The 14,413-nt window shown below is 32.5% G+C and overlaps 1 protein-coding gene across 2 annotated transcripts in view; it reads left to right on the top strand.

The window, feature by feature from the left end:
• The window catches only part of NDC80 (NDC80 kinetochore complex component), a 38,893-nt gene extending 25,888 nt beyond the window's left edge, over nucleotides 1-13,005 (top strand). For both annotated transcript variants that reach the window (XM_074276049.1, XM_074276058.1), the window contains exons 12-17: nucleotides 688-840; nucleotides 1,664-1,753; nucleotides 2,891-2,983; nucleotides 4,937-5,067; nucleotides 10,785-10,887; nucleotides 12,518-13,005. In XM_074276049.1, the coding sequence (XP_074132150.1) occupies nucleotides 688-840; nucleotides 1,664-1,753; nucleotides 2,891-2,983; nucleotides 4,937-5,067; nucleotides 10,785-10,887; nucleotides 12,518-12,652 (705 nt within the window). In that variant the 3' untranslated portion in view covers nucleotides 12,653-13,005. The remainder of the gene's footprint in view (nucleotides 1-687; nucleotides 841-1,663; nucleotides 1,754-2,890; nucleotides 2,984-4,936; nucleotides 5,068-10,784; nucleotides 10,888-12,517) is intronic.
• Nucleotides 13,006-14,413: the final 1,408 nt, after the last annotated feature.

The following is a 14,413-nucleotide window of genomic DNA, read 5'->3' as shown; positions in this document are numbered from 1 at the left end:
ACTGTTTAACATTATTTATTCCACTAGTTGGTTTTATTTAAGTAACAGTTATTTTTTTAATGCATGTACCCCTAGGAGCAATAAGGAATTAGTAATAATTGAACTGGGAACAAGGTCACTTGGGTTCTTGTTTTGGTTTCAGATTAGCTATGTGATTTTGTTCAAGTTAACCTCTCTGGGCCTGAATGTCCTCATTTATAAAAGGTAAAGGGGTTAGATTGTGTGATCACTAAAGTCCCTTCTAGCAAGAAAATTCTAGCAGTCAAAAACTGCTTAAAGTTTGGTACATAAGAAATTATCTAGAAAATCCACTTGTGCAAATCATCTTAGAGAAAGTGAAAATTATAATTATTTATTGATGCATTTGAGATGATAGTGGTTTATCTAACAATTCTCTTGCATGGTTTTTTTAAGAATCATTCAATATTACATAAGTGCTTATACATTATAGACAGTCGATGAAGTTTCTATTGTATAACAGCAAAATAAATAATAAGACTTTATTTGTTAGCTAATAATTGTTGCAAAAATTATCCACAATGGTTTTAAACAATTGTATATTCTTTCTTTGGATATTTTGTAGCTGGTGTCACTTTTACTGACTTGTTTGTTTGTTTATTTGAATTACAAACCTTGTAACAGACTGGCAGTTTGATATTTTGTGTTATATTGTTGCTTCATTTCTAGATTGAATCACAACTGGGAGAATATCACAAACTTGCTCGAAAATTAAAACTCATTCCAAAGAGTGCAGAGAATTCCAAAGGTTATGACTTTGAAATTAAGTTTAATCCTGAGTCTGGTACAAACTATCCTGTCAAATATAGAACTCAAGTCTATGTGAGTATTAATAATTGTATATATCATATAAGATTTTTAAATTTTGTGTACTAACTTAAAAAAAATATTTTTAACTGAGGCTCATAATAATTCTTATGTTTTCCTTTGGGGATTTTGGTTAATTCATTTATAAGAATATGAATTCTTCAAAAAATACTACACTGGCATAGACTAATTCTGGTATGAAATGTTTATTTGGATTAATGCAATAACTATTCAAATCAAAATTCTACTTAGTTATTAATGGGTTTTTAAATTTCTGTTTAGTTTAGAGTGCTTTTTTCTCAGTTTACATACTCTCACACCATTAGTTACAAATTTACCTTTATTTCTTCTGCAGAAGAAAAAGTAAAGAAATACAATGGGTCACTTTTCATCCTAAGTTTAGATGGCTTTTTAGCATATATAATAAATCCTTTCAAATAAAAAAATTGAAAAAATAATTGATAAAAATCAAGAACTTGATTTTAAATTAATCTGATTAGCTTAAAAGGGTATTATAATATGCCACATTTCTGTAATTTAGCATATTGAATAATTAACTGCTTTTTTTTTTTCCCCCTCTGAGGCAATTATAGTTAAGTGACTTGCCCAGGGTCAGACAGCTAGGAAGTATTAAGTGTCTGAGGCCAGTTTTGAACTCAGGTTCTCCTAATTCAGGGCTGGTACTCTATCTACTGCACCACTTAGATACCCCTAATTAAGTGCTTTTTCAAAGACACAATGTCACTCAAAAGTAATGGCACTGATTTCCACAAATGAAATTTCTTGATGCCTTTATAGTAATGCTTCATAAAGAAACCATTTTTCCTGTGTTTTACAGATTCCACTTAAAGAACTCTTGAACCAATATGAAGAAGGAATAAGCAAAATTCTACATAAAAAAATGGGTTCAGAAGAGACCCTAGAACAAGTAAGTTAGGAAGATAAGACTTAAAAAATAATAATTCCTATCTACATTTCACTTTAGGCTTCACAAACTGCTTTACTAACAACAAGCCTGTGAGGTTGAGATGTCAGGTCGGTTTCAGAAATAGAAAAGGCTTTAAATGAATGATTAAATAAGTTAATTCTGAAATATTTTTTTAAACAATATCCTTGATGGCATTGATAAATGACACTCCACCAATGCATATCATCACCTTTTCCATAAATTAGTTTTAGATCAGTAGTGTTAAGCTCCAAGAGACATGGGGGAAGGAGTGACCCTCAACCAGTATAGAATGATCCCTGCCCACCTGCATATTGACATAGAAAACGTTACAATTAGTATAGCTACCCAAAGACCCTCATACTGGGGTGAGAATAGATACCTCCAAAAGAGGACAGGCCATCAACTCCTCCCACCTCACTTTACACACAACAGATCTAAATCAGAACTAGACAGAGGATAAAGCCTAGGCAGTTACAAGTGAACTTCTACCAAAAGGTCATGGCAAGAAGAGTAAGTCCATGATGCTATCAGATTCTCAAGTCATTCCAACAGTAGCCTGGGTAATATTGCAGCTCTAAGATCAGAGCAGCTTGGGTATTTTAGAAGGGATGTTATGCCGCTCTGGAAGGTCTCATTTCCCACCCTTGAAAGCACAGGCAAGAAAGTATCAGAGTTCACAAACTGAAAGTTTTTAACCCAGAAGAGAAAGTTATATGTTTAGGGGTCAGGAAAAAGACACAGAACAAAGGATGAAGAAACCAAATCTGTGGCAGAAAAATCACAACAGAGCAGTCCTGAAGTCTAGCTTGTACCTAAAAAGGAATCCCCATTGAAACATCTCTTGAGGCAGCCTTTCTACTTTAAGGTAAATTATATGAGTAAAGAGAAGGGATCAGATGTAAGAAATGTTTTGGTATTGGAAATGGCATTACTGGTTGGATGGATATATGAGGTGAGGGAAAGTAAAGAATCAAGAACAAACCAGGAAGATTGGCAAGATGGTGGTATTTTTACAAAAATTATCTGGTTAACTGGCTAATCATTGAAAAAAAAAAATGTTAATATCTTTTGGTAGTAGTTCTGATGATTTTTAAACCTGAGGTTTTATTCTTCAAGGTGAACACTATGGTAACAGAAGTGAAAAGAAGTACAAAGATGTTAAACGATGAAGTCCAAAAACTGAAGGATCTTAAACAACAAAAAATTAAGGTAAGAACAAATGTCACATTAGTATTTAGAGAGAGTTCAGTCAAAACAGAGTTGACCTTTGAACCAGGCAGACCTCAGTTCTAGGCCCACCTCTTCCACATACTGGCTGTGTAACCTTGAGCAAATCATTTAATTTCTTGGTGCTTTGGACAATTCCCTAAAATTCTGAATGGGTAGAGGAAATTTCTTCATATCAGTGAATCACAGATTCAATTCCTGTTACTCAAAATTAGGTTATAATTGACTGGTTAGATATATTTTAGTACCTGAAAAGTAAAGATAGAAAATAAATGGATTGTAAGTGTGTTATTTTTTTCATCTATCTTTCTATGTCTAAAGATACAAATATCTATCTATAGATATCTAAATGTCTGTTATAATAGGGTAATCAAGGTAATTCCAATAGACTTGTGATGGAAAATACCATCCACATCTAGAGAGAGAATTATGGAGATTGAATGTGAATAGTATTTTCATCTTTTTTCTTTCTTGTGTCTTTTTTCCCTTTTGATATGTGTGTGTGCAGCATACAAAATATGGAAATATGTTTAGAATTGCCTGTATCCTATTGCTTGCTGTCTTGAGGATGGATCAGGAAAAGGAGAAAAATTTGGAATACAAGATTTTCCAAGTGAATGTTAAGATCTATTTTTGCATGTATTTGGAAAAATAAAACATTGTTAACTTTTTTTTTTTAAGGCGCTGAGACTGGTAAGAGAAAGAAAAATAAATAAATGTTCCTTTTCCATCCATCTGTATCTATATTGATATCTATAGATATCAATACAGATTTATATGTAGGCATACAGAAATAAGTATATATACATATATCTTTATTTCTAGATATATATACATGTAGATCTTTGATCTCTTTAATGCAATTCTTCATTTCACAAATGCAAATCCCAACACATCCAAACTTGCCCATCTATTGTAATGGCATCCTTGTTATGTTTTCCATACTAAATTAAAGACTTTTTCTTGATTAGGAATCACTAATGCGTTGATTATATTTTTCTTTTCACAAGTCTTATATTTTACAGGTGAGAGTCAGGCTCAAAATCTGCAGCATCTCTAAGCTGGGGACTAAACATTAATACATAGCCTCTTCTTTACCTTAATTAACAGAAATAGATGATAAAACTAAGCTCTTTGTCCCAGTTGTTATTGCTATCCCAATACATATTCTGATTTCTAATACTAATTTGGAATAATATCTATCTACCTTAGGAGGTTCAGTACTGAAGGCAAAAGCACATACAACATGGCATAATATAATCATGAAAGCCAGCATATATTCGGTCATATTATCATAAGGCCAATGCAGATATAGCCATGGACTTGACACTTTGAAAATTGGAGTTGATCAAATAAAGATCAAGGGGCTTGCGACTTACCCAGGATCACACAATGTTCAATTAAAATTCAGGAATTTCTGATTTCAAGTACAGTATACTTTGCAAACTGCTTCCCTTATCTGATAATATTTTTACATTTAGTATCTTATCATTTTAATTTATATAATATATATATATATATATATATATGAATTAGAATTCCATCATTTGCAAGTGAAAATTTTAAATCTAACTTATAGATCAGATATCATATAATTTCCCAGTTTTAGACATTGGAATTATCACTGAATAAATATTACATGATCCTGCTATAATGAAATACCAGAAGTATTTTCTAGAATGTACAATTTTCAGCAGAAAGTTGATTTCTTATATGTACAACATTATTACAAGCTTATCAGTGTGTGTGTGTGTGTGTGTGTGTGTGTGTGTGTGTGTGTGTGTGTGTGTGTGTGTATTACACCTAACCAGGGTAGGCACAAGAGAAATATTTTTTATTCTTATAAGCTTTTAATCTTTTTAAAAAATTTCTTAGAATAAATATGTAAAAAGTCTGCCAACTTAAAATACCATAATTATGACTTTGTCCTTGAAGGAAGCTGAAGAAAAAGACAGAAAATGTACCACTGAGGTGGAGTCCCTGGACAAACATAAACATTTACTTGAAAGTGGAGTTAATGAAGGCCTCAATGAAGCCATGAGTGAATTGGATGAAATTCAGCAGCAGTAAGTTCATCTTTTATTCAAATGATTTTTTTTCCCCCTGAGGCTGGGGTTAACTGACTTGCCCAGTGTCACACAGCTAGGAAGTGTTAACTGTCTGAAACCAGATTTGAACTCTGGTCCTCCTGAATTCAAGGCTGGTGCTCTATCCACTGTGCCACCTAGCTGCGCCCTCAAATGAGTTTTTTAAGATAAAGATTTAAATTTATATGAAATTTCAAACCTTTCTAAGCTGGTGAATAGCATGGATATGATCAGCAAACAGGAACCTAATAAGTAAAATATTGAAAAGATAATATTAAACCCATTTACTTAGCATTTGGGCTGATTTTCCTACTTATTACTATCAGGATATTTGTCAGGAAAAGATATCTAATTATTTCTTAGATAATGTTATATAAGCATAATATTTTCATTTAGTTAAAACAAAATTATTCATGAGTAAAATTATAATTAAATCAGCCATTTCTGTCAAACTGGTAGAGAAAGTAATGATACATTCAAAAGGAAAAACCCTCAACAATAATAAAAGAAAAGCTGAATAAAATAGATAAGCAAACAAAAATCAATCTCTAGATGGATAGAACTACACTGCTGGAAGACAACTAGGCATTTTACCACAAAGTCTTCTAAGTATTTTAGAATCATAATAAAAGATAATAAAGGACCATATAAGATTTGAGATAAGAGCACTAAAAGGAATCAATCTCTTCCTCCTCTCTCTTCAATGGAGACTTTACCTCCTAGTTTACTGACAAAATTGAGATCATTCACTATCAACTCCCTTTTTGGCTGTTCTATTCATCTGAAGGTATCTGGCAAAACAGCATATGCCCAATAGGTAACAGTCATTGCTAAACACTGATGTTGCAAAAACAAAAATAAAACATTCTGTGTCCTTGCAGAAGCAAGATAATGGGTGGGTGGATAGATAGATAGGTAGATATCCAGATCGATATAACTAGACAATTAAATGCAAGATTGCTTCAAGAGGGAAGGTGTTAACAGTTAGGAGAATCAGGAAAGGCTTACTGTAAAAGGTAGTTTTTGAACAAATTTTTCTAATGAACTAGGGAGGGAGTCTTAAAAGGGCAGAGGTAAGATGGAAGTATGAAATGTTACCCAGTTTCATATGGGGCCTCACTACATCAAGATAATCCTTTTATTTTTTCCTAATTACTTCCCTGTCTCACTCCCCACAAAAGCTTTTCAACATCCTCTTCTTAAGCTTCCTTTTCCCTCTCTCTTTCCAATAGAAGACTTCACCTTCTGTTTTACTGAGAAATTTGAGATCATTCAATGGGAATTCTCTCTTCACTTCTTCTCTTCATCTAGAGTAATCTCTCAATTTTCAGTTTTTGCTTCTATTTCCATCAAAGAAATGAACAATATAAACTAGAAGCAGAATCAGTGTTTGAAATATCTGTGGGGTACAGAGATGGTTATGTAAGATTCATATACAACCTAAATACAAACATTTTTCCATGTTTACACAACTGTAAAACAGGTAGTCCTAGGTTTCAGAACTGCTCAGAGACCTGAGGCAGATTAGAGTACGAAGACAATAGTCCTACACACACAACAGCCTTCTTAAGACACTGCTATCACAAGCAAAGTATTAGTAATGATCATAAGCCATCAAGAAGTATATAGCATTAAAAGTTTGTCAAAAATTTAAAATTTCTACAAAAACTCAATCTACCTAGTAAGTAATAAATAGATGAGGCACCTTACCCCCACATCAGACTAGGGAAGGAACCATTCCTTGCCTGCTTATGCAGAGCTGTGTATGCAGGCTTGCTGAGAGAAGACAGAGGACCCAGCTTATTTGGATTTCAGTCTGTGTCCCATTTGCGACTGCCAACTTTTTAAATTTAATTTTTCTTTTTCCAATATAAGCTGAAAGGTAAAAACTAATCTGATTTAATTTTAGTCTCCTCTAACTCCACCTCACTCCCCTTCCTTAGCCATACAATTCTTTGATCTCTACTTTATGCTTTTTTAGTGGCACTAACTTTCCGTGTTTAACTTAGGAAAGTGATTCTCAAGAACAAAATATTAGCATCAATTTGGGTTTAAGTACCATTGAAAAATCTAATTTTTAGAGCAGCTTTTACACGTAGTAAGTTTAGGTCCTTTTCAAACTTGTTTGCATAACTTTGTCAATCTCTGTGACCAGATATTGGATCTACACATATCCACACCCTCTACCCTTTATCATTTCCTGAGTACTTCCATCCCTTGTGGGATTAAATCCCAAGATGTTTCTCAGTTGTACTTATCTTCTCAGCAACTGGAATGTTAACTGTAGAACAGTTTCTAGTGTTTTCTGTTTTCTTTTTCTTTTTTTTTTTTATTAAAGCTTTTTATTTTCTTTTTTTGTTTGTTTTTAAATTATAGCTTTTTATATACAACACATATCCATGGGTAATTTTTTAACACTTATCCTTGCCAAAACTTCTGTTTCAACTTTTCCCCTCTTTCCCTCTACCCCCTCCCCTAGATGGCAGGTTTGAAGACAAGTTTTGGAAAGAAAAAAACATGATTTATTAAACACTTGCTTTGTGTCAGGTATTGTGCTAAGTACTTTACAAATATTTATCTTATTTGATGTTCATAATAACCCCAAAAAGTAGGTTCAATTATTAAGCTCATTTTATATTTGAGGAGACTGAGGCTGAGAGAAATTAAGTGACTTGTCCAGGATCACACAGCTAGTAAATATCTGAGGACAAATTTGAATTCAGTGCTTTCTGGTCTTAAGGAGAATTTAAAAGATCCCCTTGGGGGGCAGCTAGGTGGCTCAGTGGATAGAGCACCAGCCCTGAATTCAGGAGGACCCCAGTTTCAAATCTGTTCTCAGACATTTAACACTTCCTAGCTGTGTGATCCTAGGTAAGGCACTTAACCTCAGCTTAAAAAAAAATAAAAGGTCCCCTTGGTGTACCACCAAGGAAAAGTCTGGAAGACAAATATGAGAATTGACCAAATACAAAAGAAAATGGAAATAATCCCCATTGAAATGTGGACTCCAAAAAATATAGTAGGAATATGGGTATACCTGAATCCAAACCCTACCTCAGACATTTTTTAGCTATGTGACCATGAGCCAGTAACTTAATTGCCGTCTGCCTCAGTTTCCTCATCTGTAAAATGGGAATTCTAATAACACCTATCTCTCAGGGTTGTTATGACAACCAATGAGATAGTATTTATTTTGGGGGCTTTTTTGTTGTTTGTTTGTTTGTTGAGGATGGTGGGGGAAAGTGACTTACCTAGGATCAAATAGCGAATAAGTATCTGAATGCATATTTGAACTCAGCTTCTTCTGACTCCAGGGCTGATGCCTTTCCACTTAGCCAACTAGCTGCCCTATGATATAGTGTTTATAAAGAGCTTAAAGGACTATATAAATAAGGGGAGGGAGGTGGGGAGAATTAAACTCTTATAACAACAAAACTGTAGGCAAAAAAAAAATTTTATCTAAAACCAAGAAGTAGTAGTATTTGTAATGCAAAAAAACAAGAACTTTTGTCAATAAGATGAAGAGGAAGGGAAGATAGCCACTGTCATCATTACTATTTAATTTTACTTAATTTAATGTGGAGGGGTACAAAAAGTCAGGAAGACTTAGGGAAAAGATAGAAAGTGAATACTAATTAAGTGGCTTTTCTATTACCAGATCTTCTGAAAAAGCAATTGTAAAAGTGTTTACTACTAAATTTTTTTAAAAAGTGTGTCAGTGAAGTAGAGATGAACAAGACTTATAAAGAAACAAGTATGCAGTCAAGTCTTTGATAATGGGTAAAGGACATTTTTATTTGGCAAAAACTTCTGGAAAAACTGAAATAACAATCTGACAAACATTAAATTTAGAGTTCACGTCATATATCACAATTTCAAATAGAAATGAAATTAATTTTTATATAAAAAGTCATACTGTTAAAAAGAAATGGTGATGTCAAATATGTTTATATCATTTGATTTTATTTAACTGTTTTAAGGGAAGGTTCACTATGAGGTTTAGTGTTAAAATCTGGAAATCACTATGATGTAAAAACAAAAATTGTTGATAAAACTTTTTTTAAAGTATAATAAAGCCAAAAATTTGCTTTATTATACAAAGGAACAGCTAGTTATTTCCCAACTACAGATAGGGGATATATTTATCATCAATTATATAGTAAAATTAGTTATTTTGATTATATAAAAATAAAAAGCTTTGCAAAAATAAACCAATTTTATATATGTGTATCCACAGAATGCACATACACATACACACACACACACACACACACACACACACACACACACACACACACACCCCTCTTTAACAGCATCAAAAGTAAATATTTGTATTTTATGTGGTTTTTATTACATAATATAGCTAAATGTATTTCTGGGTAAAACTAATAAATTATAATGGAAATCAATGTGAAAATAGAATTTTTTAAAATGCTATTTAAAGATGTCATTCTAGCTTTTCTCTATATTGATATGTTTTTCTTTCATTTTTTTCAAGGAACAAGTATTTTTTAGTAATCTGTTCCATTGCTTTCCTCATCTAAACAAATTGAAAATATAAAAATAAACCTGAAATATAATTCATATCTACATAGTCTGACAAAACAAATTACCACATGGATGAAAATGTATATCTCTTTCTACAATGTATGTTATCTCTCTCGTGAATAGAATGTTTAATCTTCATTCTTTTGGACTCGTGATTTATTTCTGCATTGATCAGAATTCTAAAGTCTTTCAAAGTTGTTTTTTCCTATGATATTGTTATTATCTAAATTGTTTTAGTTTTGCTTTTTCTGCACCAGTTTCTAAAGGTCTCCCCAGTTTTCTTCTTACAGTGGGACAACAGGTTCACTAGGAAAGAATTACCAGGACACTGATTGATTTCTCAAAGGAAAAGACTTTATTGAATTATAAAGCAGGATGGGATCAAGCAGCATCAGGACTGATTATTCTAAGTAGTACTCCAGGATGAGTATTTTATAGGGAAAACTAGGGGTAGAGGAAGGATGTTTTATTCTTTGCTCATTAGTTACTGTCTCCAGAGAGATGTTTACTTCTTCACTTCTTCATGGTTCTTACCCATTGGCCAAATTTTGAGAAAAACAAGGAATAGAAACAAGTAGCAGCACTCAAGCTTCCTGGCATCGTGTGTACTAGGATTCAAGCTCCTTGCACCTGGATGTGTGGTTAGCCAAGTTCTGTTTACCATAACCCAAGTCTTCTGCATCTGTTTTTCTTGGTTTTTTTCCCTTGCCCCTAATAAAAACAGAGGCACCCTGTTAGGGCCCATTCCACTCTGAAATTGTCCATTTCAACATTTCTTATGCACAATAATATTCTATTATATTCATATAATGAAACATTCAATTACTAGCTGTGTGACCTTGAGCAAGTTAATTTCAACTGCCTTGTAAAAATAATAAAATAAAAGGAAATATTAATTGCTATCTTTTTACATCTTGAAATTCATGACCTTTTATTCTTTTAATTTTTAGTTATTCTAGCTTTCCTAGCTTTATAAAATATTCTTTTGGGATTCACACATTTGGGGTATCAGTATTGGTGCAACACTGATAATTAAATATAGGTAGCATCATTTTTATGTTGGTTTGACCCATCCATTTACATTCTTATAATCTCCAAGAAACTATTTAAAAATTTTAGATGAATTAAGCAAAAGTTTTACTCCACAGATACCAGCTGGTGTTACAAATGACAACTGAAGAAAGACGAAAAGTGAGCAATAACTTGCAACATCTCCTAGAAATGGTTGCAACCCATGTTGGATCTGTCGAAGTAAGTAAAAATTCGTTGGAAACACTGACCTTCTCTAAATTTAAAATGCCTTTAACTAAAGTTCTATTTTCCTATTTTTAAAAACATTTAAAACTAATTTTTACATTCTACAAAAATTTTTTTCTTCACTAGATTAGAATCTGCATATGGCTGTGGGGTCAATTATGTAATCATAAATATTACAGACATCAAATTACCTAATCTCTTCTACATAGTAATAGGGACCAAAAACACTGTCCAGCAACCCAGTGATCAAGGAGTTTTAATGTGTGTTTTACTCATTAATGATGAAGTTCCAGGTGGTGAATTTCAAACTTTTGAGATTTTCTATATATCCTAAGTTTGTTGAGGAAGAACAAACTGAGGATAAAATTGTTAACAATAAACTCTTCATCAAAATCATAAAACTTTTTTTTTTTTGTAAACTAGGTTACTAGACAACTAGATCCAAAGAATATCGTAAATATATTTTATTTAAATTTTAATGCAGCCTTTGGCAAAGTCCCTAATACTATTCTTGTAGGTAAAATATAGAGCTATCTTCTAATAGTCATATGCTTAAATGGGTTCAGAAGGGCTTGAATGGATGGCGTCAAAGAACTATCATTGATGATTTATTATCAGATTGTAAAGAGGGGTATTTGTGACATAGTTTTGGAATCTGGCTTTATCCCTATTTCATTAGGAAGGGGATAGCTGTCACAAGATAGGATAAAAAAAAAAGTTAATCTAGTAAGAATGTATTAAAGTCTTAATTGTGAATTCAAATAGAGAAATAGGAATAAGCATGGCTAGATAAGCATTCTTCTGAAAAAAAATCAGAAAGAATTTATCTTAAATTGCTTTAAAATAACATGGAATATGGGATTTAGGGAAGAAATAATCTCTCTGTTGTCTGTCGCAATTAAACCAAAGCTGGAGTGTGATCAGTTCTTGGCACATAACTTCTTATGAAAAACATTGTTTAATTTGAGGACATCTAGAAAATTATCTCATTTGAAGAAATAAAAGATATTCATCTGGGAAAGGAAAAAAATGAGGATTGTGTTCACTATTCAAGTATTTAAAGGTCTATTACATGAAAGAGGGATCTGACTTGTTCTCCTTTACCCATAAAAGATAGAATTATACATTAATATTCCTAGAAATTGAGCTGCTTTTAAGGTAGTGGAGAGTCTTTGTCCCTATTTTGTTTTCAAGCAAAGATCAAATAAACAAAATGATCATGTTTTAACTGATTGTTCTACAAGATGAAATGTTTATCATTAAGACTCCTATAGTTTGTGTATCTTAAGGGATGAAATGAACCAAAAACTGATTTCCTTCTAGGGCCTTTATGTTGTAGAGAAACCCAAGCCTTCATTCCTCTCCCAATTGGGTTTTTTACTCCACAGCTTCATCTCTCTTCTTTTCCATTTCCCAAGCTAAGACTTTTCCTTCCTCTCTCTTTTCACCTCCCTTTTCTGTGTTCTTCCCCCATTGTAATATAAACTAAGGACAGAGATTTTCTTTTGCTTGTATATGTATTCCTTAACAGAATGACACTTTATAAATATTTATTATCAATCCACCTCAAACTTTTAGAAGTAAATCATCATAAACTGACCATTTTAATTTTTTTTTCTTCTAGAAACATCTTGAGGATCAGATTGTTAAACTAGACAGAGAATGTGAAGAACTCATTGCTGAAGATTTCTTGGAAAATATTAAAGAAATTGTAGACAAGTACAAAAAAAAAGCTTCTGTTGTCTCTTCCAGTGAATGAAGAATTGCTATTTATTGTACTACCAGTGAAGAGTTCACTTCTTGAGATGTCAATGCCAAGTCTTTTTTTATTTAAAAAAAAAAAAAAAAGCATTCATGACTATTTAAATATTTGTTTAAGTGCTTCCTGCCAATTGTCAGTACGCAGCAAGGATGGAACAGTTATTTAGAATTTTTACTTTTTGCATTTGTACTTACCAACCTGTAATCTTCCAGTCATTGTCAAATTTATTTTCTAAATGTTAACTTTCCAGTATAAGATTCAACTCCCCTTATTCTTGATGGACCTCCAAAATACTACTGAAGGACTAAGCTTGTATTTGTATTGATAATAAAAAGTATTCAAATGAGAAACTGTACACTATGATGGCCTTCAGAAATTCAACAAGAGTTTTTCTTCCTTCACTTATATTTAATTTAGAATTTTTACTTTATTATCTATACATATGCCCACTGTGTGCATAGTATTAGGCACTACAAATACCAATGGGGCTTATAATTCAAAAGTCTTTTGGTGGAAGACTTATAATTCTTAGAACTAACTGCTCTTCCTCCACATGAGTATGGTTCAAACACGAAAACATATAGATCTAATTTATAAATTAGACAATAATGTAATTGTGCTTAAGTATTTGTTTCATCAGCTGTGAATCTGAATTCTCCTGTGGCCTCTTTTCACTCATGATGGTAATACTCTCTTAGGACATTTATCCTTAGTGTCTAGGTTAATAGATCTCCATAATTGCTTATTACATGAAAAGCTCTATCTCATTAAACTGAGTAGGTAACCCTATTTGGGTCTGTGATAACAATCAAAGCTTGTTATATATATTATTCTATTAATGTAATGCTTGTAACATTCAAATATTCAATTTGACCAATGAGCAAATTAGTAATTTATCCATCATTCCCTTCTTATCACCAGCTCTATCCCCTATCAACCAGGAACCCCATATTGCCCAAAGTAGGATTCTTCAGCTTAATCTGTTCAACAAAAGGAAAAACTGCTGTGTTTTAAAGAATTGATTGAAAATTGTCATAACCTCCTTGAGCACTTTAAACACTCAGCTCTACAGCAGCTTAATGTAGTTGTTCAGCCAATGATCTCCAATCTATATAATCTCTGGCCCAAAGAGCTTCACCTAAAAACTTAAAAAGACCATCTGCCCAAATTTGAGAGCACTCACCTTTTAATCCTTAATGAGGAATATCTTTCTAATGCCAAATGGAAGGTATATTTGTTTCACTATAAGCCCGTATGTAACTGTATTTGTATGTGTGTACATATGTATTTATCTTTGTGTGTGTATATGCTGGGGGAGTTAGGGAAGTGTTCCTAAATAAATGTTTTTGGGATTTAAAGGTGAGCTTACTACTTTTATGTTTGTTTTTGTTGTTGTTGTTTAATGAGGCAATTGGGGTAAAAGTAAAGCTTATTACTTTTAATATCAGAAATCTAATTAAATAAACAAGATACTCAACTCCATTTAGAATGAACAGATGAAAGGGCATTATTAAGCACTTATTATGTGTAAAGCACTGAGGAAGATAGCCCCTGCCCTAAGAGCTTACATTCTAATAGGAAAAGACAAAGTCTTAATAGAAAAGGAAAAGAGGTGACTAGGGAGGATTTTGGACAATCAGAGAAATGGTCTTAAGGCAATAACTGATTGACTTATATGTGTGTGTATGTATATATATATACATTTTTTTTTTCTAGAAATGATGAGATTGTTGTGCAATATAGTTGTGCAGGATGCTT

The sequence above is a fragment of the Sminthopsis crassicaudata genome, chromosome 1 (genome assembly GCF_048593235.1).
Source record: "Sminthopsis crassicaudata isolate SCR6 chromosome 1, ASM4859323v1, whole genome shotgun sequence".
Classification (NCBI taxonomy): Eukaryota; Metazoa; Chordata; class Mammalia; order Dasyuromorphia; family Dasyuridae; genus Sminthopsis; species Sminthopsis crassicaudata.
Note: the sequence above shows the minus strand (reverse complement) of the source record. Positions and strands in the feature narration are given on the sequence as shown.